The 13,937-nt window shown below is 39.7% G+C and overlaps 1 protein-coding gene across 8 annotated transcripts in view; it reads right to left on the bottom strand.

Moving 5' to 3' along the window:
* Positions 1 to 13,937, bottom strand: part of ACC (acetyl-CoA carboxylase) — a 73,186-nt gene that overhangs the window by 38,147 nt on the left and 21,102 nt on the right. For 6 of the 8 annotated variants that reach the window (XM_089856847.1, XM_089856848.1, XM_089856850.1 and 3 more), the window contains exons 2-3: positions 12,175 to 12,247; positions 11,272 to 11,436 (exon numbers count right to left, since the gene is read on the bottom strand). In XM_089856847.1, the coding sequence (XP_089712973.1) occupies positions 11,272 to 11,436; positions 12,175 to 12,247 (238 nt within the window). Of the gene's footprint in view, positions 1 to 10,326; positions 10,362 to 10,529; positions 10,829 to 11,271; positions 11,437 to 12,174; positions 12,248 to 13,937 lie in introns of those variants that run through there. The other 2 variants (XM_089856852.1, XM_089856853.1) reach the window with 2 other exon arrangements.

Here is a 13,937-nt window from a genome sequence, read left to right as displayed (position 1 = left end):
CCGACCAATCTTTCGCCAATGTCCCCCCGACCAATCTTTCGCCAATGTCCCCCCGACCAATCTTTCGCCAATGTCCCCCCGACCAATCTTTCGCCAATGTCCCCCCGACCAATCTTTCGCCAATGTCCCCCCGACCAATCTTTCGCCAATGTCCCCCCGACCAATCTTTCGCCAATGTCCCCCCGACCAATCTTTCGCCAATGTCCCCCCGACCAATCTTTCGCCAATGTCCCCCCGACCAATCTTTCGCCAATGTCCCCCCGACCAATCTTTCGCCAATGTCCCCCCGACCAATCTTTCGCCAATGTCCCCCCGACCAATCTTTCGCCAATGTCCCCCCGACCAATCTTTCGCCAATGTCCCCCCGACCAATCTTTTGCCAATGTCCCCCGACCAATCTTTTGTCAATGTCCCCCGACCAATCTTTCGCCAATGTCCCCCCGACCAATCTTTTGCCAATGTCCCCCGACCAATCTTTCGCCACTGTCCCCCCGACCAATCTTTCGCCAATGTCCCCCCGACCAATCTTTCGCCAATGTCCCCCCGACCAATCTTTCGCCAATGTCCCCCCGACCAATCTTTCGCCAATGTCCCCCCGACCAATCTTTCGCCAATGTCCCCCCGACCAATCTTTCGCCAATGTCCCCCCGACCAATCTTTCGCCAATGTCCCCCCGACCAATCTTTCGCCAATGTCCCCCCGACCAATCTTTCGCCAATGTCCCCCCGACCAATCTTTTGCCAATGTCCCCCGACCAATCTTTTGTCAATGTCCCCCGACCAATCTTTCGCCAATGTCCCCCCGACCAATCTTTTGCCAATGTCCCCCGACCAATCTTTCGCCAATGTCCCCCCGACCAATCTTTCGCCAATGTCCCCCCGACCAATCTTTCGCCAATGTCCCCCCGACCAATCTTTCGCCAATGTCCCCCCGACCAATCTTTCGCCAATGTCCCCCCGACCAATCTTTCGCCAATGTCCCCCCGACCAATCTTTCGCCAATGTCCCCCCGACCAATCTTTCGCCAATGTCCCCCCGACCAATCTTTCGCCAATGTCCCCCCGACCAATCTTTCGCCAATGTCCCCCCGACCAATCTTTTGCCAATGTCCCCCGACCAATCTTTCGCCAATGTCCCCCCGACCAATCTTTTGCCAATGTCCCCCGACCAATCTTTCGCCAATGTCCCCCCGACCAATCTTTCGCCAATGTCCCCCCGACCAATCTTTCGCCAATGTCCCCCCGACCAATCTTTCGCCAATGTCCCCCCGACCAATCTTTCGCCAATGTCCCCCCGACCAATCTTTCGCCAATGTCCCCCCGACCAATCTTTCGCCAATGTCCCCCCGACCAATCTTTCGCCAATGTCCCCCCGACCAATCTTTCGCCAATGTCCCCCCGACCAATCTTTCGCCAATGTCCCCCCGACCAATCTTTCGCCAATGTCCCCCCGACCAATCTTTCGCCAATGTCCCCCCGACCAATCTTTCGCCAATGTCCCCCGACCAATCTTTTGTCAATGTCCCCCGACCAATCTTTCGCCAATGTCCCCCCGACCAATCTTTTGCCAATGTCCCCCGACCAATCTTTCGCCAATGTCCCCCCGACCAATCTTTCGCCAATGTCCCCCCGACCAATCTTTCGCCAATGTCCCCCCGACCAATCTTTCGCCAATGTCCCCCCGACCAATCTTTCGCCAATGTCCCCCCGACCAATCTTTCGCCAATGTCCCCCCGACCAATCTTTCGCCAATGTCCCCCCGACCAATCTTTCGCCAATGTCCCCCCGACCAATCTTTCGCCAATGTCCCCCCGACCAATCTTTCGCCAATGTCCCCCCGACCAATCTTTCGCCAATGTCCCCCGACCAATCTTTTGCCAATGTCCCCCGACCAATCTTTTGTCAATGTCCCCCGACCAATCTTTCGCCAATGTCCCCCCGACCAATCTTTTGCCAATGTCCCCCGACCAATCTTTCGCCAATGTCCCCCCGACCAATCTTTCGCCAATGTCCCCCCGACCAATCTTTCGCCAATGTCCCCCCGACCAATCTTTCGCCAATGTCCCCCCGACCAATCTTTCGCCAATGTCCCCCCCGACCAATCTTTCGCCAATGTCCCCCGACCAATCTTTCGCCAATGTCCCCCGACCAATCTTTCGCCAATGTCCCCCCGACCAATCTTTTGCCAACTCTCGCGAAATCTGTATAGTTGTTATGGCACACAAAAGAGCTTATGTCAAAACATTAAAGAAAATTAATAGTATTTTTTTTTAATATTTCCAGAGCAATCTGTGAGCGAAGCCATGGCGGATTTTATGACGTAATAGAGCAAATCGCGAGCGATCGCAGAGTAGGTAAATGGAACACACCATATTAGAAAACAATGGCAGGTTGTTTCCTACGAATAATTATGAGAGCAGCTTATTTTATTTGTAAAACACGTATCAGTTATATGTATCTTTTCATTCAATGTATATTAAAACTATAAAAAATAAAGAATTACTATTTTTTAATCAAGGTCGCAATAAATGCTCAAGGGGGGGGGGAGTACTCATGACAAGCTCGTATCTTTGATACCACTGCTCTATAATTATTTTATAAAATATATTTACATATTTTTGTTGCAAAATATATTATTGTAGCAATCAAGGACGTATAAAATTTAAGTAGATATAGATTTTGGTTTAAAAAAGCCTGCAGTTGCCAGTTGGTAACAATACTTTATAAAAACTAAACTACTGAATGTAGAAAAAAAAGAATAACGTTGGGTTTAGTTCCGTCTGTAGTTTTATACTGAACATCACCTGTTCCAGTATAACACTAAAATGAATTAAAAATCGTGTACGACACATATAATGGAAATTAAAACCAGCTGCTATCTTTTATTGTTTTGCTTTGTTTAAAACACAACCCACTTCAATAGGAATAACAAACTACGTGGTATCGTAAGTGTTCGAGTGTTACTGAGAGCATGTCATGAAGTGACGTAGGTCATAGATTCTCGTAAAGCGACGCCTGGTAAGGCGCTGTCAAAGGCTTAGTACAGACTAAATAGGATTAGACGGACTGCAAAATTAACCTAATGTAGTCAATCCTCGCTTGTCGTTCTCGAACTAGCTCGAGCTGTAAGTCTCTAGCATAACGACGTGTCATACTTATGGAACATATCATATATAAACTTATGGTGGTTTAAAACCTTTGAAAAATACCCTAAACATTTTACCGTAATATATTTAATACTGAAAGGGGACACAAATTAATATTTCCTGCAATTTCAGTACCATTAAAACTATAATTTGATTACGAAAATTAGAGCAATTATGGGGGCAAACGTGAATATTAATTTTTATTCAGAACATTCTCAAAAATGTTTATCTCCACCAACAATATTTCTCAATACATACAATTGAAGTTTGCAAATTTTCCTGGGTTTGCATAAGAAATGATATTTAAATGTTAGACGCAGTAAATTAATTTTGACTAAACTTTTTCCTTAAAAATATTTAGCCGTTTATTTTTCAATTCAGGGGCGTGTTATAAAGGTCACTAGTAAATGTTTAGAGCATTGACGTGCGCTTCAAACGTAATTAAGCCGAAATTCTAATTTCTGCGATTTTAAAAATCGCTCCCATAAGATATGTTCCTTATAAGTTTGTCACTCGTTACAAACTGGAGCTTGTCATGAAGTGACGTAGGTCATAGACTCGAGGTAAAGCGACGCCTGGTGTGAGGCGCTGTCAAAGGCTTAGTACAGAAAGGTATAAATGTAATTTTAGAAGTAGGAACGGAGAACGGTTAGTATTTACTTCAGTCCGACTCATAGCCCAGTATAGAGCCCCTCCCTCCAACACGTAACGATAAGTTAAAATTATCTTATTGGCTCACTTAAACTACGTTTTGACGACGTTGCTGACGGGGACGGCGAAAAATACGTAATTCCTTTTTACCTCTGTCGCTATGACCCGCCTCTTCTTTCATACCCCCGTCCCGTGAAAGGGGGTCCGGGACTTTACTCTGTTCTCCATTCCTGCTTCTAAAATTACATATATCCCTGGTACAAACTAAATAGTAAAATGGATTGTAAAACAGAGTGTAGCCAATCAATTCTCACTTGTCGTTCTCGAACTAGCTCGAGCTGTAAGTCTCTATCTAGCATTACGAAGTATAGGTAGTCAAACTTATGAAACATATCTTATGAACTTATGGTATTACGTTACTTATGACCCGATGCCTTGAAAAATACAAATAAATAAAAAACCAACGCCAGGAGCATAAATTAATATTAGGGTATTAAAAAACCTTGTAAAAACCCGGTATACTAAATTAACATATGATGGGTAAAACCCCACCACTACGTTCAACGTTGTTACCCTGAAAAATACCCTTACATGAAATTTGAGGTGGGAAAATTTAATAGCGCATGGACAAATGGATTATTCAATAAAAATTCGGTTTTTCCTCATCAATTAAGAAAGACAGCCAAACTCCGAAGATCCAGCGCCAAGAAAAACGAAACAGGTTTTTGTAAAAGAAACTGTTAACTATTATCATTACTAGTATGGCTTACACCTTAACATGGATAATAAATGGCTACGGTAGAAAGCAAAAATGACTTTCAAACAAAAATAAAATAAACAAATAAATAAATAAAAAAATGGGTAAAATGTATACTAAAATTTTGGAAATAAGAATCAAATAGGCTAATTAATTAGACCTGAATTAGTACCAAAGATAGTGCGTTTTATCCATTCAAAAATATTTTGGTGTAGAACACTGATTTTGAGTCGAAAATGTACTATGACATTTTGCCGTTCGAGTCACCCTTTGAGGCTTTGATCGTAGATTTTACGGATGACCCCTTAAATTTAAGTAAGAATTTTAAAGAAAAATATGCTAATTTAATTAAGGGGTCATCCCTAAAATACTCCAATCATTACTTTAAAACAGTAGCCCTTAAGACAGAATGTCATAAAACATTTTCGACTCAAAAATCCCCTATAGAACCCACTGTACTTCGGTTCTACCAATATTTTTGGAACATGATGTATTTTACCCACATGATGGATACCCTTGTGTATGACAAAATTGGCGCTAATTACCTACAAAAACAATTGTGCTAAATAAACTGCTGCCTTATATGCAAGGGGGGTGTTCTTTGGGCGATTTTGAGTCGAAAATGTAATTTTTATGACATTTTTACCTAAGGGACACTGTTTTGAAATTATGACTTTAGTGTTTTAGGGATGACCCCTCTATTAAATTAGAAATCGTCTTTCAGTTTCAATATTAAATTTAAGGGGTCATCCGTAAAACACTACGGATAATCTTAACTTGAAAACAGTGGTCCGGACGAAACAAATGTCATAAAACATTTCCAACTCTACAACTTATATTTATTTCGAATTACCTATTCTAAGTCTCTTACATTTTGGCAGCCGAGTTAATACTTGGTTTTGTTATTGCTAAGTTTATTTTAAAATATAATTATTTCCTTCTAGCGAGCCATTACAGCCGCATGTTTAACAGCGGTAGTATTCTGGATAAATTCCTAAGACTAGCCGCCATTTACGCACAACAAAATGCCTTTAGTTGTAACTCTCTCTATTATACCGCATTGAATGCTCAATTATCAGTTTGAAAAGAGAAAGGGTTAATAAATTATCTCCTCCGAGAGACTGATAAGAGAGTACTTTGGCAAGATAAAAGCCTTAACTCCACATAAAAGCTCAATGTTTTTTCAATGCATTCCTTAAGCTCTACACGTTCTTAGAGGTGGTGGTAGTGATTTATTTTTTAGCAGTGTACGCAATAGGGACTTGGCAATTCGGGCTTAACTCCGCCCCCAGCGCCATTATGGTATGTTTTTTTAACAGAATGAAAGCTACATAAGCCCCTCCTCCTGGTATGTTTTTTAGCACTAGTGGAAGGTAGCTTGACGTTGCATGACGTAGTACTGCCAAGTCCCTATTGAGTGGTACTGTTAGGGGAGGAGCTACCGAAACGTGACGTCAATAAATAATTGGTAGTCTAAATTGTATGGTCTGAGCTGAAGACTTCCAATATGGTCGCCAAAACCGAGGTAAGACTCGAGATAGGAGGATGTGACGTCACGAGAAAGTTCGTAGTAGCAGACCATTCCCAAAGAACACCTTGGCTAGACCTAGCCGAAATTATAGATTTACAAAACCTATTTTTTGTTGTAAGTTAAACATAACGAATCCTATTGATAATCAAACACGTAAACAAATGTAACCATAAGTTTATAAGATATGTTCCATAAGTATGCCTATACATCGTATGGTTACAAACTGGAGCTTGTCATGAAGTGACGTAGGTCATAGATTTGAATTAAAGCGACGCCTGGTGAGTGGAACGCTGTCAAAGGCTTAGTACAGACTAGATAGGAGAAGATGGACTGCAAAAGAGTGTAGTCAATTCTCGCGTCGTTCTCAGTAAGTCTCTAGCAATACAAGTTTACACGCAGGGAGGTTTCATACCATTTGCACCCTTAAGGAGACCAGGCAACTTAAAATAAGTAAAATAGCAGACGATTTTACGCTCTAAGTCACTTGGTCTCCTTGCGTTAATGGTAGGAATAATCCATGCCTGTAAACTATGTATTGCTAGAGACTTACTAAGAGCTAGCTCGAGAACGAAAAGCGAGAACTGACTACGCTCGGTTTTGCAGTCCATTTTCCTATTTAGTCTGTACTAAGCCTTTGACAGCGCCTTCATGACAAGCTCTCACTAGTCACTAACTAGTGACAAACTTATTATCATGAACTTATGATGTAATCTATAGTAGTTAACAGCGTGGGAAATAAGGCGGTGGCACAGGGCAAATGACCAGTTTAAAAATTGCCTGGACCAGTTTAAAAATTAAATCGGAGGGGGGTCAGTGGTCCACGGGACCACTAATAAAATTCAAGGGTAGCCAGAGCCCAGACATTATCTTAACTATTTTAATTATCCACTTCTTTAGTTTAGTAGACGACGCGCCCTGGTCAATGGTCATGGGCCAGTTTATTTATTCCCAATGTCCAGTTTTAAAAAAATTCTTATTTCCCACCCTGGAAGTTAACATGAAAAAGTAACTCATTGCCTGAAAATTTCAATAGCAGCTGATAGCAGGGGTCAAATAGGGTAATTTGTCTATAGTTTAATATTAATCCAGTTTTGAAATAGTTTGCCAATTAGCCTTATTCCTGATCAGCGCCACCTACCCATAGCGGCGACTTTGAGAACTACTGTAAGCGGCAAGCCAATCAGATGTCGCTAAAATCTGGTGACGTCATTTTTGGTAAGACCCCGAGAGTGCTCGTCAGTGACGTCACCAGATTTTAGCGACATCTGATTGGCTTGCCGCTTACAGTAGTTCTCAAAGTCGCCGCTATGGGTAGGTGGCGCTGATCAGGAATAAGGCTAATTCAAAAATAATAATAATAATAATAATAATAATAATAATAATAATAATAAAATAAAAACTCTGCGATTTCAAGTATAATTTTTGTTTATCTCAATCCAAACCAAAACAAATCATTGTTTTGAGTATCTAATTTAGGGTGATACATAAATCAATTCCACTTGAGGCTTAAAAAATAGGCCAAACTTTCCAGGTTTACCCAAAAGCGGTTTGGAAAATTTCCCCCATTTTTTTCATTTCTTTTCTTGGGAAAATCTTCCCGACTTTATTTCGTTTTTGGTGAATATTTTCATACCCTAACTGTTCTAAATTTCATAGACTAGGAGTCTAGAACCACTATTCTACTGCAGTAGCTATTCCATTGCATTGCAAAATTTTCCCCGAAATATTTGACTTATTTGAGCAATTTTGATATATTTCAATATTCCTAGAATGGTATGTAAGGAATTGTCAATAGACTAATGGCACCCCATGTTATTTCCCCATAGAGCTTAATACAGTCGAAGGTAGAGGGCTGCCATTACCCTATACAGCATCATGCTGGCTTCTATTTATGCAAGAAAAAATACCAGATTGGAACCAGGGGTGGAGCTAAGGTTGGAATTACCAACAGGTCCCTTTTTAATAATAATTTAATAGGGTAAATTCAAAATCGTAACTTAATTGAGGCTTCATTTTTAGGCTAATTAAGTCGAAGTGAAAAGTAAAAATTGACATCCTAATATATTTTCTACAGGATTGCCACGAAATTTTTTGATTTAAATTCCATGACTTTTCATGGTTTTTACGGACCCTGACAATTTTCCTAGACGATTTTCTAAAAATATTTTTCCTTGACTCTTTTTGGTCCAATTTGAAATTCCCTGACTTTTCCTTGACTCATTTTGGCCCAATTTGAAATCCCCCGACTTTTCCTTGACTCATTTTGGCCCAATTTGAAATTCCCCCACTTTTCCTTGACTCTTTTTGGCCCAATTTGAAATACCCCGACTGTTCCTTGACTCTTTTTGGTCCAATTTGAAATACCTCGACTGTTCCTTGACTCTTTTTGGCCCAATTTGAAATTCCCCGCCTTTCCCTTGACCCTTTTTGGCAAAATTTGAAATTCCCCGCCTTTCCCTTGACCCTTTTTGGCAAAATTTGAAATTCCCCGCCTTTCCCTTGACCCTTTTTGGCAAAATTTGAAATTCCCCGCCTTTCCCTTGACCCTTTTTGGCAAAATTTGAAATTCCCCGCCTTTCCCTTGACCCTTTTTGGCAAAATTTGAAATTCCCCGTATTTCCCTTGACTCTTTTTGGCCCAATTTGAAATTCCCCGACTTTTCCTTGACTCTTTTTGGCCTAATTTAAAATTTCCCAGCTTTTCCTTGACCCTTTATAGCCCAATTTGAAATTCCCCGAATTTTCCTAGACTCTTTTTGGCACAATTTGAAATTCCTCGACTTTTCCTAGACTTTTTGGCCCAATTTGAAATTCCCCGACTTTTCCTTGACTCTTTTTGGCACAATTTGAAATTCCTCGACTTTTCCTAGACTCTTTTTGGCACAATTTGAAATACCCCAACTTTTCCTTGACTCTTTTTGGCACAATTTGAAATACCCCGACTGTTCCTTGACTCTTTTTGGTCCAATTTGAAATACCCCGACTGTTCCTTCAGTCTTTTTGGCCCAATTTGAAATTCCCCGACCTTTCCTTGACTCTTTTAGGCAAAATTTGAAATTCCCTAACTTTTCCTTGACTCTTTTTGGCCCAATTTGAAATTCCCCGACTTTTCCTTCAGTCTTTTTGGCCCAATTTGAAATACCCCGACTTTTCCTAGACTCTTTTTGGCAAAATTTGAAATTCCCCGCCTTTCCCTTGACCCTTTTTGGCAAAATTTGAAATTCCCCGAATTTTTCTTGACTCTTTTTGGCCCAATTTGAAATACCCCGACTGTTCCTTGACTCTTTTTGGTCCAATTTGAAATACCCCGACTGTTCCTTGACTCTTTTTGGCCCAATTTGAAATTCCCCGACCTTTCCTTGACTCTTTTAGGCAAAATTTGAAATACACCGACTTTTCCTCGACACTTTTTGGTCCAATTTGAAATTCCCCGACTTTTCCTTGACTCTTTTTGGCCCAATTTGAAATTCCCCGAATTTTCCTTGACTCTTTTTGGCCAAATTTGAAATTCCCCGACTTTTCCTCGACTCTTTTTAGCCAAATTTGAAATTCCCCGACTTTTTCTTGACCCTTTTTGGCCCAATTTGAAATTCCCTGACTTTTTCAGGTTTTCTCTGACCTTTGGCAACCCCTCTTTTTCAGTTTTAACATTTATAATCTGTTATATAGCGTTATCAGGACCTCTTTGAGCCTTGTTAGTTAGGCACTGATTCAATCTGAACTGCTTGCCTTTCTCTTAGCTCACTAACAGTCTGCTAACACAGCTGATAAGGCAAAAGCCGCTATAATGAAAACTCTCTCACTAAAATACTGCCAATGTAAATGTATTTTAAGTGAAACCACGTCTGAGCTGTGATGTTAGTTTGCAAAAACAGTGTAAAAATTTAAATGGCGCCTGCGTGAAAAGCAATTTTTCATTTCATTAGTCTTAGCAAGGGTTTTTGGAAAAAATATTCACATGCAGCGGTAATGAAGTCCTGTACACGAACATTTATGTTAATTCCTAATGATGTAGCAGTTTTCAATTGACTTATGAGATTCATTACACAGAACTAAACAATTTAGATTCCCCAAGCGTTATGCGTTAGTACAGTCTTTCAGCACCTTGCAAAGCACCAAGAAGCGTATCATAATCGTTACACCGAAGGATTCATATATAATACACTAACAACATACACTACTGGTTCACCAAGGTGATAAGAGACTATAAAATGAAATACAGGTATAGTTACGGCATAATTTACCATTTTTTATGATAACTCATCATGCAATTTCTTCAAATCTTTCGCTATTCAGTTAGGTACATGCAAGACTAGATAACGTTCTCCGTTGATTTGTATCTTTCAGCATTAAAGGCTACCTAGGCTAAAACTAGTAGCATTTTTTCACTGCTAATTATCTATACATTAGCTAGGTTAAAAACACTAAATAAATAATCATTCTTTACCTTTTAAGTTTTCTTGGAACATACATGATTCCAAATTTTAGAAAAACTTTATAATGAGGGGTCTTTAATTAATTTAGCTATACATCGCGATTCGCGAAACCCGTACGCACGCTTTAATATTTCTTTTAGAGTAAGAACGGCAGACTATACAACTAGGCCTCTACTTGACTACAAAACAAAGATAATTCTTATAATTTTTCTCTTTAATGATTTGACAGAAACGTCCCCAAAAAGACTTCTACTTTTACTGTTGTAGTAGATAAAACCTCGTACCGGATCGTACGATCGCGCGTCCATTTCCGTCCCACGTGTTTTTTCCGTGACGTCAATAGCGGAAAAACGTCATAAACGCGGGTATTTCAAAATTATTCCCGCCTTTTCCAGTGTAATAGCATGCATGGGAAAACCTTGAATCACGCTCGAATTATTGAAATATATCTTTTTGCGCGTGTAGTAGGGTAAATTTTCCGTCGGTTTTTTTGTTTCTTATCACACCTGCCGGTTAGTGTTCTAACAACATTCACTAAATCAATAATTAAACGCGTTAGTGGCAGTCTGGCAGAGGAGGTTAAGACAGGGAAAGGGCATGCAAGGGGAGAGACATAAACAAAACTTTAGAGGGGTTATCAAGACGGTGGCAAGCTTGTAAAATTTCCTTGCAGTTTTGTTATTTGCACTGTTATATTTAATACGTAAATTCCCTTCCACAATTCTTATTGTAAATAAATCAAGATTACCGTACCTGATTTGCCTATTTTTGAATTTACGGAATCCTTGCATTTCTTCTGGGGTTGGGGGCTCCAAAAGACCACTAGCTCGCCTCTGAAATGCCTCGGCCGCTGCTTCATCTGAATCCGAATTGATCGAATCATCGATGACATCAATTGTAAAGACGGGCTTTGAACTCCTAATAATAATAAAAAAAAATCAATTAAAAAAATGGATTTTCACTTCCATAAAAATATTGCTGACCATAACCCCATTTGACACAAGTGGTTTAAACAATGGGCATTTTAAATCATTCAAATTTACAGAAAGATAAAATCTAAGCATTTAAAGAACCTCTTTTAAAAATTTGCGCTTTATTTACATCAATACACATATAGTGCTGCCATCTAGAAATTAATCTAGTAAGCAACTTGATTTGTTCCAAAATACCTACTGAAAATCCAGTTTACCAATATTAATTTTGGTGATATTGAAGCGTGACTAAATCACTCAAAGACTATACATAAAAGTTTAAATCATAGATGGCAACACTGTCCCATTGGAGAATTAACTGGCGCCAAATATAAACGTTTCTTAAAGTACAACAAATACAAAATAGTAAATTGTTGGGAGTGTATCGCACTCTTGTAAGCCAAGCTTCTGGCCGACAAAGTTTGAGGGAATACGAAAAGTGTCGCTGATTATTAACTACAGCTGCAAAATGGTTGAGAGGCTACTGTTAAGTTGCCCGTCTTATGATGGATCTTTGCTTTTACACATGTTCACTTTTACCTTACATTCCACAGAAGTCTAATTCCCACATAATTCTTAATTATTCTCGCTTTTAAGTTTTGTGATGCTCCATTTCCACTCCATGCTTAATCATTCTTGCCTTAATGACATTCACGAAACTAGCTATGTAAAATCAAAAACTTACTCAGAACTTTCGGGGAAGTCATCTGGAGTGGTGACCGTTGTATGGTCACTTCTTTTCCCTTCTTCGATTGTTTCTGTAAAATAGAACAAATTTCGAATGCTTAATTCCAGATGATCAGTTTCTTTATTTAAACATAAGCCTATTATAAACTTTTACAGCTAAACTTGTATATGATGGAATAAGTTCTTGCAACTATCCGTTGTGACGTCAGAACGTATAACCATAAGAAACACAACTACTCATAAGTGTGCATCTTTGGAATTTCTTCAGCTATGCTCAATTAAAGGGTTCCACAAATCGCTTGACGGGGTAAAACTGTTTCACCCACGTAAGGTGGAGGCGAGGGGGTAGACGCTTTGGATCTCTGTGTACACCTGAGTTCAAAAGAGTTCAGCTTTGACAGTGCATTGAGTTCAAAGCCTTCGGAACTCACAATTCAGCTTTGACAGTACATTGAGCTCAAGATACATTGTACACCTGAGTTCTCAAGTGTCTACCCCCTCGGTTGGAGGTAGCGCCATGCTTGTACCGCTTACAAATTTTCCAAGACCTGAAATTCAGATTGAACAGAGGGGAGGGAACTCAAGGGGGTCACTAAGAGACTTGTGGAACCCTATAAATGCTACAGTCATATTCTATTACTGGATTCGAAATTTTTTACCTAGACAATGAAACAGAAAGCCCCTAACTGGTACTTTCAGATCTAGTTATTGTATGCAGTTGTCATATATTCAAATCTACTGTATAATCGTGGCAAAGCATTTTTTCATGATCAATTCAAAGAAAATTATCCACATTATTAGAACGAATTACGTTTAAATTCATGTCACGAGAAAGATTTAAATTATCATATTCACTATAATAAAAACGTTAATAGACTACGTCATAATAACTTGTCGATTGGAATAATAATTCAGACATTTAAATCAGGCGCATAAACTACCTTATATGATGATTTAAAATATTGACGTTTTGTAGAATGCACTCCCATCTATTAGCGAGTTAATAAAGTTTTAAATCGGTACAAAATATCGACGATTGTAGCTAGGTAATAAATCTTTGAAAATTTAATTCAAAACAAGCAAGTATGGCAACTTATCGAAGGCGACGCAGACCTGAACACTATTTATATACAGGGTGTTTCTAATAAGTCTGCCTTAAATTAAGGGGATGTTCATTGGACGATTTTGAGTCGAAAATTCAATTTCTATGGCCACTGTTTTCGAGTTATGATTTGAGTGTTTTAGGGATGATCCCTTAATTAAATCAGAAATCATTTAGCGATTTCCACTGACTGCACTAGAGCACTCTAACTGCACTCTCGGCGCGTTTGGGTCCGCCACTGGGAACACGAGTGCAACACTCGCCCAGAATCGCGTTTTCCACTGACCCCAAAAACTGCCCGAGAATTGCTCTTTCGTGCTCTGAAAAATTCGACGGAGCGACGGTGCTCGAGTATGACGTAATAAAATTAAAATGGCGGACCATGCGGTATCTCATAGAAGACAGGCTCTCGCTTATTCTTATTTATTTCTGGAATCATCTTCTTAAAGTTCTGAAGATGATTACTTCCTAAAAACAATAATTATTTCAGAGACGTCGATCATTATTCAAAATTTTGTAAATTAATTGAAATGTTAAGTCTATTAATTGGTTTCAGCCCATTTGCGTCAAGATATACACACTTTATTACAATTTCGTTTCCGGCCCCAATTTTGATTATTCAGAGCGCGCTCGGACCTCTTGATCGTGTTCCACTGACG

Source organism: Phalangium opilio, unplaced genomic scaffold (genome assembly GCF_054372755.1).
Source record: "Phalangium opilio isolate 3A_F unplaced genomic scaffold, DU_Popi_V2 ptg000217l_1, whole genome shotgun sequence".
Classification (NCBI taxonomy): Eukaryota; Metazoa; Arthropoda; class Arachnida; order Opiliones; family Phalangiidae; genus Phalangium; species Phalangium opilio.
Note: the sequence above shows the minus strand (reverse complement) of the source record. Positions and strands in the feature narration are given on the sequence as shown.